Source organism: Thermobia domestica, chromosome 7 (assembly GCF_964235325.1).
Source record: "Thermobia domestica chromosome 7, izTheDome1.hap1.1, whole genome shotgun sequence".
NCBI lineage: Eukaryota > Metazoa > Arthropoda > Insecta > Zygentoma > Lepismatidae > Thermobia > Thermobia domestica.
The window spans coordinates 165,949,762-165,966,661 of NC_137460.1; the positions used below are offsets into that span (position 1 = coordinate 165,949,762).

Genomic DNA, 16,900 nt, shown 5'->3' on the forward strand with positions numbered 1-16,900 from the left:
CAGCAAACCAGAGTGGTGCGTAGACCATCATGATGTACTGGACGATGGTTTTAAGTTCATTAGTGCGTTCTTTTATTCCTACGTACAAACGTAAGACTCTATTTGCTGTAGTTAGCCATCTGGCTTGATGAATTTTACCAGGCTTCATACGAGCTAACCCAACGGGGCATTCTCCTGAAGAAACCGCTTGGCAGATATTCAGCAAATATTTTTTATCCATGCTTAATGAATCCTCAGTGAAGTAGAGTTCCCAGTCTACTGGAACGGACTGAAAACTCTGGAGTGGCAACTCTTCGCAGGTTGGAAGTACTGATCCTATTGGTCCTCTAAATGTATTTGGTCCAGTAGACTTGCCGTCTATGAATTCAATTAAATGTCTAAATGGGAGCTCATTCGTGTGTATCATACAGACGATTCTCTGAAGGAGTTTGTTCAGGAAGACTTCAATATGTGCCATCGCACCATTCTTCTGACCAGTGTTGGTAGCAGTACCGTGGCAATCCAAAACAACCAGATCTGGCAGGGAGATATTTTGATGAACAAAGAACTTTGTGTTGGCAACCCGTATGCTCTCTTCTCTTCCAGATGAAGGAGAGACGTGGCCAAGGTAGTTCGATCCTGGCTCCTGTAGCAGTTCGTAGTGATTTTTTTTTCATTACTCGGTGGTTGATGCCGCCTTTAGTCTGAAGGGCGAGAGTCTGATTATTTCTTCCGTCGATAACGCTTTTACTTTGGTCGATTCAAGTGATGCACTCGCCTCTTCAACGATGGCGTTTCCTAAGGATTTCTTCTCTCTCTGAATCTTGCTTTTGTCGATCACCTTCTGCTTATGAACTGGGGATTCTTTCTTCCGATATCTACCAACAGCGATGAAGCGATAATTGCGGTCTTGCGGTCTGATATATTACATCTATATACTGCATTGGAGAATGTCGGCAACCTAACTATCATTTGTTTAAAAGGGCTAGTCTTCTTTCTTTTAAGCGCAGGAAGAAACTTGACAGTGGAATCTGACTCTTCTCCCGTTCATTTTGTAAAGGGACACTATCATTTTGCCTACTAATTTCATTGGGCTTTGGTTAATTTTTCTGACCTCAATTTTTTCGCAATAAATGTTTGACAGGTTTCTCTGTCTCCTTTCTATCAAGTCCTGCCATACCGATCTGTCGGGTGGTTCTCTGGTCAATTAAAGATGAAACCTCCAATTTACGCACTTTCTTCTCTCTCGCACAAGTGCAAACAACCGGGTCGATGTATTTACAAGAAGCGATATCAAACAAAGTTTTGCTGGCGAACGCCTGGAATTCTGCAACTTTGGAAGCAAAGGAAACGGGTTTGTCCTTGAACGTTTGCAGCTGACGGACCTTTTTGTCATATGTATAATGTAAAATCAACGCTATAACCCGTTGCTAGCTCAAAATAGCTGCAACGCTGATTGATGCGTTTTTCCAAATTTTAATTACTTTCCTTGCCACTGAATGAGCTAGCACTTTAGCAGAGGGGTCCTTCTGAGATGCTGTATTCCATTTCGTGTTCTCTCTTTCCCACAATAATTGCTTAAGAATATCAGCGATTGTTGGAAGCTGCCTATAAGTGGATTCCGCAGGGGATCCAATGACATTATGGACAAAGTTCCTTACATTCAAACGTGATTTCTCTTTAGGTGACATCTTTATGGACACGATAGTTTGTTCACCGAAACCAATTTTGAACAGTTAGACACTTTTGTAAACGCAAGACCTCAACAAACTTGCCGCACCATTGGAATGACGAACTGGCACATTCAATGACTGCCGATAAGCACAAGTAGGACGCAATCCTTCAAAAATGCACACAAATGCACACGTATTTTCACTTAAACACAATCAGCAACGTAAACAGTTTCCGCATCAAGCACCAATTTTTCTGTCTAGAAAGCAACGCAAAATTAGTCCTAATCTCATCTGCAGACACACTAACAATGAGCAGTGTTGCCACAGTCCTAGCTCTGGAGTGGGCTGAAAAATAGTACCAAATTTAAACAACGGGCTGAATTCATTTTTTGTCAAAAGGTAAAATATGTTTGCCCACGTATGATAATCCCTGATCTAACTTTAGGCCTACACACAAAGTTTGTTACAACGCGTTGATGTAAATCTCTAAAACGCAGAAATGTTCGGGTATTTTTATATTCGTCAATATGGCGTCACTAGTAAACAACTTAGCCGGCAAATACGGCAATGTACTTTTTGTGCTATACCATGCCGTTGGCGGGGGGGGGGGGGTCCCGGGTGCCGAAGTAAGGGGGCGTAAAATCCGGAAGGAAAAAAGTGATATATATATAATTGAAGGAAAAAATAAGAAAAAGTGCTCAAAATTAAGGGAAACCAGGGTTTACTCTTAAAAATTTATTGCGCTTTACGTCAACCATAGTGGCGCTTTGCGGCTGGTCTATCGACCTCAGTCAAATGTACGGGGACGCCGTCGTATATTCTCGCCCAGGCGCTGATTTTCCACGGTACGGCACTAGTGCTATTATTGTTTTGATGTTGCATAATTTTTCAACAACACATAAATTATACTTACTTCAGCACCCGCTTGTCTTCTTCAGAGTATGCGACACTTGATTCAACGTGTGTGTACTTGAAAAAAAAAAATTCAAGCTAAAATTTCCACCACACTACTTCTTTCTCGTTTCCTTCCTGCGCGGCGGGGATGAGCCAATTTAGCGTCATTTGTTTCCCGGTATAGTTCGAATTACGAATTTTCCACATAAAGTTTGTAGCGTTATGCGGTGCAACGTCACAGAATGAATGTTTACCAGCATTTCTTAAGAGTCCAACACAGTATGAGTAACGCGAACTTGAAAATGTGACAATATTTGTTAAATGGTGCCGAATTTGGTAGAATTGTACCAACTTTTTCAGAAAAGGGGCTGAAAATGCCAGCGTGGTACCAACGGGCCGATGAATAACAAAAAGGGCTGAATCTGGTACAATTGTACCTAGTGTTGTAAATAGAAAAAAAACGGTTCGTATTTTTTCAGAAATGTACGTTTTTTTTAGAAAAAAAAACATTGCCTCTCGTTTTTTTTCTAAATTTCGTTTTTTTTTCAAATAGTCATTTGTAATGCATCTTACGTCTATTTAAGTATTAAATATTTTTATGTAGGTATAATCACCGTAAAATGCAAAATAAATTAAACGCTAGATACTGATACGCTACAAATATTTTACAATTTACATGAATACCATACCTATTAACAATTCGGGTTTCAGCAGTTTTCATCAATATCAACTAAGAAATAAAAGTAGAAATGAAATTTTGTTTTTTCGTGAAAGCAGGCCTTTAATAAGTACGAAAATAATGTCACGAACAGTATAAAATTCCAATAACTTGTCTAAAGGTAAAAACATACTAATTTGCCTAATAGTATTTTTCTAAATGTCATATATAAATAATTTGTCGACTAGATATATATGATATGCAGAACCGGCTCTATCATATATGCAGTGGTGTACTTACGATTTTGTTTCGGGAGGGGCTTTGCTAACTTTCGGGGGGGGGCTTTGCCTGAAAATGTGAAAATTCTGCAAGATATTTCATATACTTTACTATAGTAAGTAAGTTTTCGGGGGGGGGGGATTAAGCCGGGAAACCCTCCTAAATACGCCACTGTATATATGCAACACGTGCATTTGCGTGGAACGGCAAGCTTGGATGGTCCGGCAAAATCTGTCATAAGTATATTATTTAAATTAAATATTTCTTGTTGGAAACATACTTCATGATGATGGTAGTTACATTTACTAAGCTGACCTTCTATTTAATACTACATTCATAAATTATGTTTTTAGGTTGCATTAGTTTAAGACCACATTTACAATGCTAAAGCAAATGGTCGAATAAATCCGAGCACAAATTGCTTGATTGTTGTCAAATGCAAGAATTCAATTCTCGAATAGTAGTGAATATCTGTTCCATTTCGTATGTTATCACAGTTTTGATATGAAAGTAGTCTTTGTTTTTATCAGAAGCAAGTTCCTTATCATTGAACATAGAAACAAGTTTTTTAAAAAAATGTTAGGAGATGTAGAAGAAAAATCAAGAAATAAAGATAAAAGATCTAGTTGCACTGGAATTGCAAACCGATACATTGAGATTGAAGCTCGGTAGTGAATTCTATAAAAAGGATTACCATCTATCCTCTGCAGGTGTGTTTGCTTTATCTTTCACTATCATAATAGATTCACATTTAAAGAAAAAGAAACATACACAACGGAATTTCATTTTTAGTAAGTATTTAAGCCTTTCTGAGTGCGACTGCACTTACCCTCCCTCACCTTTGTTGTTCATGCTGGAGTAGCATACTTAAAATCATGACTTCTAAGATTTGTTCTTTCTGGAGAAAGGGGGAGGCGGCAAATTATGCCATTGCACGAGGCGACAAATTGACTAGGACCTGAATATAGGATGACTCAATTTGAAAAATGAAATGAAATCTTTGAGTTTTACGTCCCACGGTTATGCCGGTGAGGCTAAAGGAGACGGCGATGATGAGTAATGAATGAAATGGTGGAATGAAGAAAGTGGGAGGAAACGGGAGAACCCCGAGAAAACCCACGCACACGATGTTTGTCCACCATAAAGTTCACTTGGTGGGGGCTGGGATCGAACCCGAGACCCCAAGCACCAGAGATGAACGCTCTACCACTGAGCCACCGCGGCCCCCGACTCAATTGGAAGTAATGCAGGGTGTTTCAAAATTAATATTAGGGTTTTGAAACTTTGTAGTATCTATTACAATTAACTTACAATTATAAACGAAACTCCCCTAAATTGAATGTGTTTTGTGCCATATGGCGGAAAGTTTATGGGCCTTTCTCGCCTATCGACTAGATGTGTGCCGTGTGATGAATGAATCTCACATTGAACACTTGTAGTAAAGACTGTTTGAGGTGCTCTTTTACTTGATGCATTGCTCATAATTGTACGTAAAATGTAATAAGTACTACGAAGACTTAAAACCCCAAAATTTATTTTGAAACACTCTACATTTCTCACCAACAGTGTTGGAACTAAGATGTAAAAAGGACAGAAAATTTTCCTTATAAAGTTATTGTTTACAACGATATTATTATTAGTCGAGACTATAACTACAACAACAACACGAGTTAGTAGTCAAAAAAATGTAATCAAATGTGTACTCGGTGGCCCAGGTGGCCAAAATGGCACACATAGGTGTGTCACTTGTTTAATCCGCTCGTGTGGACACTAATTAAGATATCGGGATATTGTTCTTGCAAAATGTGGTTGGACTATATTTCCTTCTCAAATTTCACCCCAGTAAAAAATTCGAGAATTTTCTAATTTCGAATTTCCTTTACCTTTTTTTCCCTTGTAGCTTCCTTCGTTGTAGAAACATATCCAGGTAGATACCTCGGATAGATACCTAACTGTTGACATCAATTGGACGGGCCTGCGCGCAGTGTTACCAATTAGTGAAATTAAAATTCTCCTATATTTGGGCAAAAAATTAGAAATTTTTGTTTATAAATCCGTACCTATACGTTCGAGTGCAAGTCAACTTACGCCAATCGAACATTTGTCCTTATTTAACAAACGAAAGTACAGATCGTTACAATGGGATAATTAGGGAACGCACGTAAAATTTGTATTTAGGTTCTAGCCCTTGATTTTTCTAGTTTTTCCTTACTTTTCTGTTTACCGTAATATCTTTTTGGTAATTAGAAGCTTTGTTCCTTAAATATCGCCATAATACTTGTAGGATATATTAGTGGTGTACTAATGTTTAATTTAAGATAGTTTGCGTCTGTCTGGTTGCAGTGTTGCCAGCTACAAAATATTTTAATTCCAGATTTTAGGGGGAAATTTTGGAAAAATGATATGTTTTGTCTCTATTATTTCCCTCTTGTTGGCTATATCGGAACAAACGTACCAGTATCTGGAAGTCTATTCTTTGCTCTACACAACGCACTATAGAAAGTTTCAATAGGATAATTAGGGGAAGTACAGTTGAGGTTTACAGTGGACCTTGTTCTCTAATTGGAAAGATAACTGTGATTTTTCTTAAGGTAGAATGAGATATTTTTTATTGACATGCTTACTTTATTAGATATCATCACAAAACTTGTAGGATATATTAGAGGGATACCAAAGCTTATTTTAAGATAGTTTGCGTGTGTCTGATAGTAGTGTTGCTAGCTACAAAAAATTTTAATTCCAGATTTTAGGGGCAAATTTTGGGAAAAATTCCCTTTTTTATTTCTATTATTTCCTTCTTGTTGGCTACATTCGAACAAATGTACCAGTGTCTAACAGCCTCATCCTTAGCCTACACAGCGCACCATAAAAAGTTTCACTAGAGTAATTAGGGGAAGTACAGTTGAGGTTTATAATAAACCATGTTCTGGAAATGGTAAGAAAATGGTGAACTTCTGAGGTAGAATGAGATTTTTTTTTCAATTTCATGCTTACTTTGTTATATATCGCCATAATACTTGTAGGATATATTCTTTGAGTACTACGGTTTATTTTCAGATAGTTTTTGTCTGTCTGGTGGCAGCGTTTTCAGCCAAAACAATTAATTCCCGCTATTAGGTGAAAAATTCGGAAAATTTCCCTTTTCCCCTCTATTATTACCCTCTTACTGGCTACATTGAAACAAACGTACCACTACTTGAAAGCTTCCTCTTTGCCCTACAGAACGCACTATAAAAAGTTTCAATAGCATAATTAGAGAAGCTGTACCCCGGCATATTTGATTTTTGCCTCTTAGGCGTAAAAATTGTCAAAATTTCATGTGTATGACAGAATTTTTTCTTTCCCTCTTTGAATGGAAGCCAGCGACTTCAGGATTTCACTGTACCTTGTCAATACACCAAAGATTTCTTTAGGTTACTTGAACCCATATAGCAGCAGTGGTGCTAGATACAAAAAAATTTTGAAATTCGGTTAGGGATTTTTTGTAAATTTTCACCCCTATATTTCCCTCAATAATTTCCCACCCGTTGGTAACACTGCAATGCAACTTACACCAAAAAATAGCCACATCCATTTTCTTAAAAACAAGGCCTTAACCATATCAATCGAATGAATAGTTTTTGAGCAATAAGTCACTAACTGGAAAGGTAGGAAAACGCCAAAAATGGCCTGGGACCGAAAGGAATAATCACACAATTTTGCTCGTATAGGTTCGAAGAAACAAACGATTTGTAAGTTACGAGGGCTTCGACTCAAGTTCTGTTGATTATTTCAATAATCTGCAACATAAATCAATAAATAATAGTTGCCAGAAAAAAAAAACAGACTTTTGAAAAAAAACATGAAAAAGAACGATGTTTTTTATTGAAAAAAAACTTCACAGAAAAAAAATCGTTTTTTTACAACACTAATTGTACCAAGTATGGCAACACAGACAGAGTCACTTTTTTTCTTTTCTCCCGATGCTACTCCACTTTTAATTTGACGACAAACTCGCTTTTGGTTGACTTCATTCTATGCAGTGCAGGTGTTTTATCGAAAGGAGTTTTATCTACAAAAATAATCATTTATTTTTTCGCGCTACGAACATAAGCTGGACAACCACCGGTATGTGTCTTATTTGATAACATTCATTCTACTATAAAGTCTTTTTTTTTACTTTGATTGCCCCATTTCTGACCTAATTAGCTGTTTATAAGAGACGAAAACTCGATTTTTTTATTATTTTTTTTTTTTACAAAACACTGAATAAAATATATTTTGGGGGCGTTTCGTCCAAATTTTAAGACGCTGGTGGCACCTGAAGGACTTGACCGATCAAGTTGAAACTTTTTTCACGTAAAATATGTACATTTCTGCCAAAAATAACTGCTAAGGATAAAATGTTTTCGTAAAAGTAAATATGTATAATTTGTTTTTAAAAATGCATTTTTTAACCAATTTTTGAAACTTTAGGCCGTTAGTGGCACCTAAAGAAATTAACTAATCGGTCTGCGATTTTCTATAAGACATATAGAGACCATTTCGCAAAAAAAAAAAAAAAAAAAAAAATCATTAAGGGTAAGCTGATTTAAAAAAAAAAAAATGGAAATTCGATGCACCCTATTACATAGTCGGTTTGAAAGCGTTTTTCGGAAGTGCGAGGCACAAACTTCTGGCGTTAGAAACCGAAAGGTTGAGTTTTAGATTCATCCATCCAGAATCCCCTTTTCCATTGTTCATCGGCGCTGTCTTTGCTTTTGCGCAAGAGTGCCATTTTGCAATGTTTCATGGTCGAAGGAGTGGTTTCTTTACTGCAAGCACATCCCAAGACCAAAAATATGCAGGGTTCGAACCATCATCCTATCTGATACGATTGGGAACAGCTCTTCCATAGTTCTGTTGCTAATTCCAAAGTGAGTAATTGTCTATGACGTTTGCTTCTAATTAAGTAAATTTGTCCTTACGAGAACTTATTTGTGGATAATCAGTTTCCGTGCACCACTCCTTCGTTACACCAATTTATAACTATCTTTCAAGAGCCTGATGCACTGCATCGGCTATCTGCAATTACTGAGCGATCTTCCGCAGACAATACCTCTTATCTCTCAAAATAACCACAAAGACTACATCAGAATTTGAGAGGCATCCAGCAAATAAGGAATTAAATAATTTTCCAAGGCTTTCGTACATTTCATTTAATTCCTGCTTTTCTTTCCTTAGTAGTTTCTTAATAAACTAAACAAACTGAAAATTAACGATAGAATATCCATACGTATGAGTTATGAATCGATTACATGTTTTGGAAAAAATTGATTTACACCTTCGGTTACATCTGACAACACTGTGTGGTTCCTAGTGTACTTCAATCATTGCTTCCTACTTTAAAAATATATGCATGAACAAAGCTTCATTTTGATATAACCATTATTTGTGTATCACTTCAGGTTCTAAAGTTCTACTATCCCAAACTCCGGGTTGCATTGTATATTGGACACCCTGTATCATTTATGTATGTTGGTTCGTTATACGTGTGTAAAACCTGAGAAAGTTTTTAAAGACGTTTTATCTTACAATACCCGTACTACGCGTAGCATAGAGGCACGCAGTGTACGGTAAGTCTTAGCAGAGTACTTCTAAGTATCAGAGTATGTATCGCACATCTAACAAACTAAAGTTTATAGTAACGAAAGGTAAGCTTGTTTGTTCTCTTTTGTGTTGTCCATCCAGAGTGGACTGAGACAGTTTCATATTTGTCTTCTTACTACTTTTGCTATTTGGGAAGCAGATAGATAAATTTACCAACTATTTTTTCGCCTTTCATGAGGAAGGAAGGAAATCTGGTTCTACAGTAATAAATGTTTGTATCAATTTCAGCTGAGTTCATAAGTTCACGATTTTCTGGCAATTTATCTTTGATTCACGAGTGCTGATATTCTCGTTAAGTACAAGATTGACGTTGTGGGACACATGATCTTCGGCAAAAGTATCTATCTATCTATCTATCTATCTATATATATATATATAATTACAATATTTCGGTGCATTCAAAAATGTGAAGCAAAGAAATTTAAAATTCTGAGGAAGTAACCCTGGAGACAATGCTATGAATTTAACTGCTTAAAATATCGATTTCACTGTGAATATTGCAGATAAGTCATTAGGTCACAAATTTCATCTGCATTCTGTAATCCGGCAAGATTGTTTTTTAAAACTGTTATTCAACAAACCTACACTTCAGATTTTTTAAACAGATCCGACTCACGGCAGGAACGTGATATCAGGCTTATTGAAACAGTAACTCATGTGTATTTCTCTTGTCATAGAGCAGTTCATTACAACCTGCTTTAAATATCATAGTATTGTATTCACTTTTCCTATTTGTGTTTTTTATTAATACAAAAATGTTCAATTAAATAAATATTCAATGTTTGAATTTAATTTTCTGTTCTTTTTAAATTGAAATGTTTTAAACTGTGCAGTTGCTAGAATGATGAAATATCTACTTTGTTGACTATTTATATTATCTGCTTTGATTCCAAATGTGCGTAAACATATAAAATAAATATTGCAATCGTTGCATTTTTGTCTACCTGTAGAATTATTTATCTTTGGTGAAACTATATTGACGTTCGATAATCCTGAAGTCGCTAATCCGGCATGGACATAGTTCCAAACATGTCGGATTAAAAAGCACCTACTACATAAAGCATAAATATTCTCACTAGTGCTCTAAGAATTATAGTAATCATATATTCATATATTCAAACAATATTTATGTAAAATAGTTATTAGAACAGTTATTTGACTAACGAATATTTGAATACCAAAATTTTTAGTTTGCCATTTTTACCAACTATACTCGACTTACTGATTTTATAAACAAATTGAAATATACAGCTAGAACTCCACTCTTGACTCATTATGTAAAAGCCTTACAGAATAGTCTTATTGAGCTGAGCGAAGCGAAGCTCTTATACTCGGGTTAGCCGTTTGGTTGTCCGCGAACTCCTCCTAGACCGTTTGGCCGATCTCAACCAAACTTAGCACGCTGATAGAGTATGTCGTGCTGAGTGACAACATAGGTCGAAATCAAAAATCCGATGTACCATCGAGGAATAATCACCGAAAAACGCTTCCTCCTAGACCGTTTGGCCGATCTGAACCAAACTTAGCACGCTGATAGAGTATGTCGTGCTGAGTGACAACATAGGTCGAAATCAAAAATCCGATGTACCATCGAGGAATAATCACCGAAAAACGCTTCCTGATTACGTAGTTTAAGCTCGCTCAGCTCATTTCATTGCAGTCGGGTATATACATTGCATTCCTAGTATAAAATTAGTACTAAAATTCTTAGTGTAATTGTTAGTATGTAAAGCTCGTAAGTCTGTGTATTTTATATGCTATATTACAATAGTATCAGGTATTTAATTTCTTAACTTACCTATTTTGTGCTAAGCAGGTGCATCACCATACAATATGGTTCCAACTACCCAAGGTACACCAGCTCCAATGATGTCCCCAGCACCACCGCAAGCACCACAGGATAGCATGGGTTACAATATGAATATGAATGGTGGGGACTATAATCCCTCTTCTATGCCACAATCACAGGTAAGTCATGGAGTATATTTCATTCTATCTTTTCGTCCTGAAAAGTTCAAGATCAGAATGAGTTGCGGTTAATCTATTATAAAAATAATAGAAACAACTGTAGATTGAAACATGTAAGATGAATAGGGTGGAACAAACACTGAGGGGTGTGGTGATAATTGATAGGGTGTGTTGTCAGTCGAGGTGGGACAGAAGCGTGCACAAAAGGTGACATCATGGTGGTGATGCAAAATGAGAAACCTCTCTGAGTTCCAATGGTGCTGAACTGGGAATATTTGGTTATTTGGAGCAAATGTATCTAAGGAATTAAGTGTGTTAGGTGTGTCATGAGGAGTAGCGTCCAAGGTAGTACAGCCTACACAATTTATTTTTTAGAAAAATGCCAAAGAGTAACAGAAACCTTAGTGACACGGATCTCCGAGCATTGAAAATTATTTTCACCAAGCACTGAAAAGCTAGGACATCAAAAGTGACTGCAAAACTCAATCAAACCCTAAAACAGCCTATTCTGACAATTACAATTCGACACGAATTTATATAATGCAGGGTGCGAATTGGCGGGGGGGATGCCAGGGATTTCCCCCCCTGACAAAAATCTTTCCCACCCTGGAGAAGAAAAATTTTATCCCTGGCAGGGATAACTTTTTCCCCTCTGGAGTATTTTTAAGTGGACATAAAGATAAGTAGGTCTACTTTACGTAGCTAACCTAAATATTACTTGAGTGAAAATTTATGAAAGATCTCACATCTCAACTGTTTTGTACTTGTTAGTGTATATATATATATATATATATATATATATATATATATATATATATATATATATATATATATATGGGGGGAGGACTGCTTGCGCATATAGGTGAAATTCATCCCCCCCTGGGAAAATTTTTCAATTCGCACACTGATATAATGTAAATATTCGCGTTGGGTTACAATTTCCAAATTGCCTATCATCGCCAACAACGTTTTAGCACGAACAAGATGGCACTGCGAACATGCGAAGTAGACTACCAATTATTGAATAAGCATAACATGGTACGATACGATGAGTCCTCTTCATCTTATTTCCACGAACGTGACGTGTTCGTATATGGCATAGGCCTACACCGAAAAAAGGATCAACTTCCAGCTGCTTCTCTGCTGTGAAACAGGACCACGTCTCTGACGTTGTGGGCTGCAATTTAATGGTGTTCCGTGAGTTCTTTAATTACACTCATAGAATATATTTACTGCCAGTAGTTATGTGAATGTTTTCGGTGACTGTTGTGTTGAACGTTTTATATGTTTGCGGCTAATGACGTACTTTTCCAGGATGACAGTGCAACAATTCACACTACTTGATATTTTGGCTTAGTTCTTCAACATCGGTATACCACCTCCTTTAGCGTCCTAATCCTGAGACTCCGGAGCAGACATCTTTATCCATCCACAACGATGAACTGAGTACTGCACTCCATGAGGCACGGTACAGTGAACGACTAAATTAAGTGGAGTTAAAGTTATAAGAAACAATAGCTCTTTCCTACAGGAGAATTCTCACAGAATTGTTTCACTGTACGCCTGATAGTTGGCCAACCAACATGACAGTATAGACATACCAGGATATTTCTCTGTTTGGAGCAAGAAAGAATTAATAGTTTAGCATCACTTAGAGAAACACAAGATAGATAGGCAGAAATTCAATTCACGTTAGATTCTAAGAGATAGCAATTAATGCAAAGAAAAGGAAAATAATAATACGCATCGTGCGAAGACAAAAAAGTATGGAAAGCGAAAGAAGAAAAGATAAGAAGGAAAGAGAAAGAAAAAAGCGGAAGACATGGGAATAAATGAAGTTTTATCGCTTAAGGTTAAGCAGTCAGCGTTTTTTCCCCTGCCCCCTCTGTCTGTTTTTTCTCCCTTTATGGGATAAATTTCTTCCTGTAACAATCGCGAACATAATTTGCAATGCAAGAAAGTAACTGCAAATCCAGGCTGGGAATCGAACCAAGTATCTTTGAGAGTCTTACACACTGTCCACTTAGCTACACAGACAATGACAGGAGGGTTGTTAAATCACTCATTAAACGAGCAACTGCCATCTTGTTACCCACAGAGTTAAGTCCCTTGCCATAGGCCAACTCAGTAACTATTGAAGATATGAAAAAACGATAAAGAGAGCATTTTGACTGCCAAGTGTGGGTTGTCAATCTAAAATGATGGAATTTTCGTAATCGGACCAACCGTCTAAGCTCGACGCTGGTATAGCACCCAGTAATAAAGAAAAATGCAACGTTGCCACGTCAGTGGATGACAAGATGGAATGAAATAATCTGGAACGTGAAATACCCTGGGCTAAGGAGAATAGGAAGAAGAGCAAATTAAAGAACAGGAGCAGACCTATTTGCAGGGCCCACGACAGCGGCGTCAGCACCACAAGGAGGGAGGAGTAGGAGAGAGGAGGTATACGAGGGAGACAAACAAATGAAAATAAGTCTTGTCGTTTTCTGAGAGGTTTACTGTACATGTTAGTGAGAAGAAATGTACATACCTCGAGCACGCACTGCACGGCAACGCATAAACCAATGGCTGGACCCGAATCACAATGTACATAATCATACAACTATTACTACTACTGCAATAATATTAATAATATAATAATAATACAGTTGTCTTACTGTAAACAGAATGTCTCGGTGAGGTTTTTACAAACTTTTTAATTTCCTTATTTTCATATGTATGCAATATCCCTGTCCGCTACTATATCTGTGCTAATTAGCTTATAAATAAAATTTAAAGATATTAGCTCAGTGGTAAAACGCCGGACCTACAAGCGTACGATCGTAAGTTCCCTTCCGATACCAGCGAAAGTGGGAAGTTTCAAGGTCTACACTATCTATGCTGTTATACTAAAATACTGTGTGTGTGTGTGTGTGTGTGTGTGTGTGTGGGTGGGTGGGTGGGTGTGTCTGCTTGTCATTAGCTTTTCTCATAGAAATGAGTAACCTAAAACCGCTAAATTTTATACGTCTGTACGAAGTCCTGTTTCGATTTTCGCTCTGGGAGGAGGTGTAAAAATATATGTGAAAACGTATGCTAGTTTATCGTGGTTTCTGATTACGCCATTCGGATATGTAATCCCCATTACCTCATGATTGTATGGTCTTCTATAACAGGGTAAATACTGGGGAATGGAGTGAGGACGTCTTCCCCTCTTTTAGTCGATGTTTTGAATTAGGAGTCTTCAACGATGTGTCCTTACCGTGTTTATCCAGATTCTAAATTTAAGATCCAACAAGAACGGGTATAACTATAGCTATATAGTTGTTTGTCAAAGGTCCTAGTCTACTGTAGGTAGTAATAGTAAGTATGAGAGAAATGAAATTTTGTATATACAAGCATCGATTCTTTAAAATTATTTCGCTGAATATTTGATTCATTTGTTTCATTGTACTGCTGTCATCTTTATTTCCATGATACGAACGCGCTTCGTAAAATCTTCTGGTTTGTCAATACCTCTTTTATCGTTCTTGTTTTATACACACACGCAGTGAGCTTGTCATCTAGGGTTCTCACGTAGATGAGCCTTTAGTTGTCCAGGCAGATAGAAAGCTAGGTTTCATGACACGTGATGACTCCATAGAAGCGTTCTGGACAATCCCCAGAGGAAGTTTGCAGATCATCACACACATTCTTTCTAATTTCTATCATTTCCCTTGTCGCAAAGACACATTTTCCTTTTGTCATGCCTATACTCCATATTACATCTTGTGATCATTGACGATCTACCTGAGTATGATTGGTTATCGCTTCGAGACCTCTGAAGCTATTGACACACACTACTTCGATTCCTTGTTGATAGACAGTCAACATCTTGTGAATCAGTGTTACTTAATTATCCCAAATTTGTAGAGGAATTCAATCACTGGACGTTCGCGTAGTAGAGTTTCACGTTGATCATAGTGACTTATTTGCAGCAATAGAAAATAAATAATAAGGTATATGTTAGGTGGTAAAGGAACAATGCTTCTATCTACAAATTTCAGTTCACTAATGCTTATCATTGCCGAGCCACAGTGGATTGTGCCTAATTTTTGACCGACTTTTGTAGTATGATTTGTCAACGATTTTGGGAGTTTGGTTGCTCTCTTGTAGGTTAACTGTCTAAAAGTACTAAGTATCTTTAAAGCTTCTCTTAGTGTTCATACTAAGTACAAACAAATCAGTCAGCGTGCGTGTTGTCTGAAGAAGCCAGGTTGTAACTATTAAAACTCATATCATGGTAATGAATGTCTGAATAATGACTGGTTTGGTAAAGTTTCGATTTTAGGTTGGAGCATGGAGACCAAAAGCAGGGAACGTTGAATCGAATTCACTTTACAGATTTTTCTTTCTTTTCATTTTGTCAAGAGTAAAGAATAAAAATATGTATTTAATAATTATTACTTTAAAAGTTTAAAGCTAAGGAATTTTGTTTAGAGGCATATTTTGAAATGAATTTTCTCTTGATTTTCTGTTGCAGGCACCGTATACGGATGGAGCAGGAATGGGATATGACCCAAGCATGCACCAGGTGAGAGTTGAATTACGAACTTTTTTCAATAAAATTTTGTTCCTAATCAGCAGATACATATCTTCATTTCTTAAATGTTTGCTAATGGATGTTTTAAATTAGTATAATAATAACTACACCCCTTTCCATGTTCCTTAAGGAGTAATTCCTTTACTGTGTAGATTTTATCATATTTTGTGCTGTCTGTATGAAGTGATAGTACAAGGATATAACTAAAAGATCTAATTCCGCAAAAAAACTGATAAAACATAAAAACTTTTTTTTTTTTTTTTTTTTTTTTTTGTTTCGTGATAATTTACAACACTGATAAAAAGTCAAGGAACTAAACCCAAGCATATGTGGCCATAATTTGTTGTGTAAATTATATATGTCTTTCGAGATACCATTTTAAGAAAAGAGAAATTATGTACTTAATCTTACACTTTGTACGAGTAGAGGCAACTTCCGTTAAGTAGCTAGAGGCGCAAACCTCTTCTCTTTATCGCGCTTCTGTAGTGATTAAATGTATATTTCTCTTTCTGGTTATATTTCCTGTTTTGCGCATATTTTCTGTGTGCGTTATGTAAAATGAACGTATTATTTCCCAGTCACCCGAAGAATTTGAGGTAGTTACTGGCCTGCTTGTTTCTAACAGTTCGTATGCTTTATTAAAGTGGCGGCTGAGCGACACGTATCTCGAAGGTCGACAAATTATGCTTGAAGTGTAATTTTGACCTTCTGTTAAAAATCTTAATAGATTCTTTCAAAGAATAGCATGATTTTACAAAATCTGCCTGTACCAGTTTTAACGGTAGAGGAGTGGTCTTTGTGTTTCACCAACTGACAGCAATTAAAGTGGGGAATGCAGCGACAGTTTTAATTAAAAGGCTGGTTACCAATTGAAATGTGTGAAGACAGTGAGTGGTGTTTGGCCTTATTATACGGGTCGCTAATTTTATGATGACATTTAAGTAAGAATAAGTCACTAATAGCCCACGAATAGTTACTACTTAAAAAGTTGAGTGACGGTAAAGCACTAATCACTTCACCCGTTGCAGTTACAGTGACTTTGTGGTGAGCAGCTGGTTAATCATATTCCACTGCTGTTCACCAGTTAAAGTGACGCAGCACAACGATGAGCACAAATTGTCTTTAGAAATGTAAATAAACAAGAAGAGTTTATTTGGTATGCTTACTAGTTTAACAGTAAACAAGTTTTTATATATATATATATATATATATATATATATATATATATATAATATTACCCATGATTAGCAACAATTT

At 36.7% G+C, this 16,900-nt stretch overlaps 1 protein-coding gene across 12 annotated transcripts in view; it reads left to right on the forward strand.

The window, feature by feature from the left end:
* The window catches only part of exd (PBX homeobox extradenticle), a 1,150,921-nt gene that overhangs the window by 994,241 nt on the left and 139,780 nt on the right, over positions 1-16,900 (forward strand). For 8 of the 12 annotated variants that reach the window (XM_081765552.1, XM_081765556.1, XM_081765551.1 and 5 more), the window contains 2 exons: positions 10,925-11,079; positions 15,584-15,634. In XM_081765552.1, the coding sequence (XP_081621678.1) occupies positions 10,925-11,079; positions 15,584-15,634 (206 nt within the window). The remainder of the gene's footprint in view (positions 1-10,924; positions 11,080-15,583; positions 15,635-16,900) is intronic. The other 4 variants (XM_081765553.1, XM_081765557.1, XM_081765554.1 and 1 more) reach the window with 1 other exon arrangement.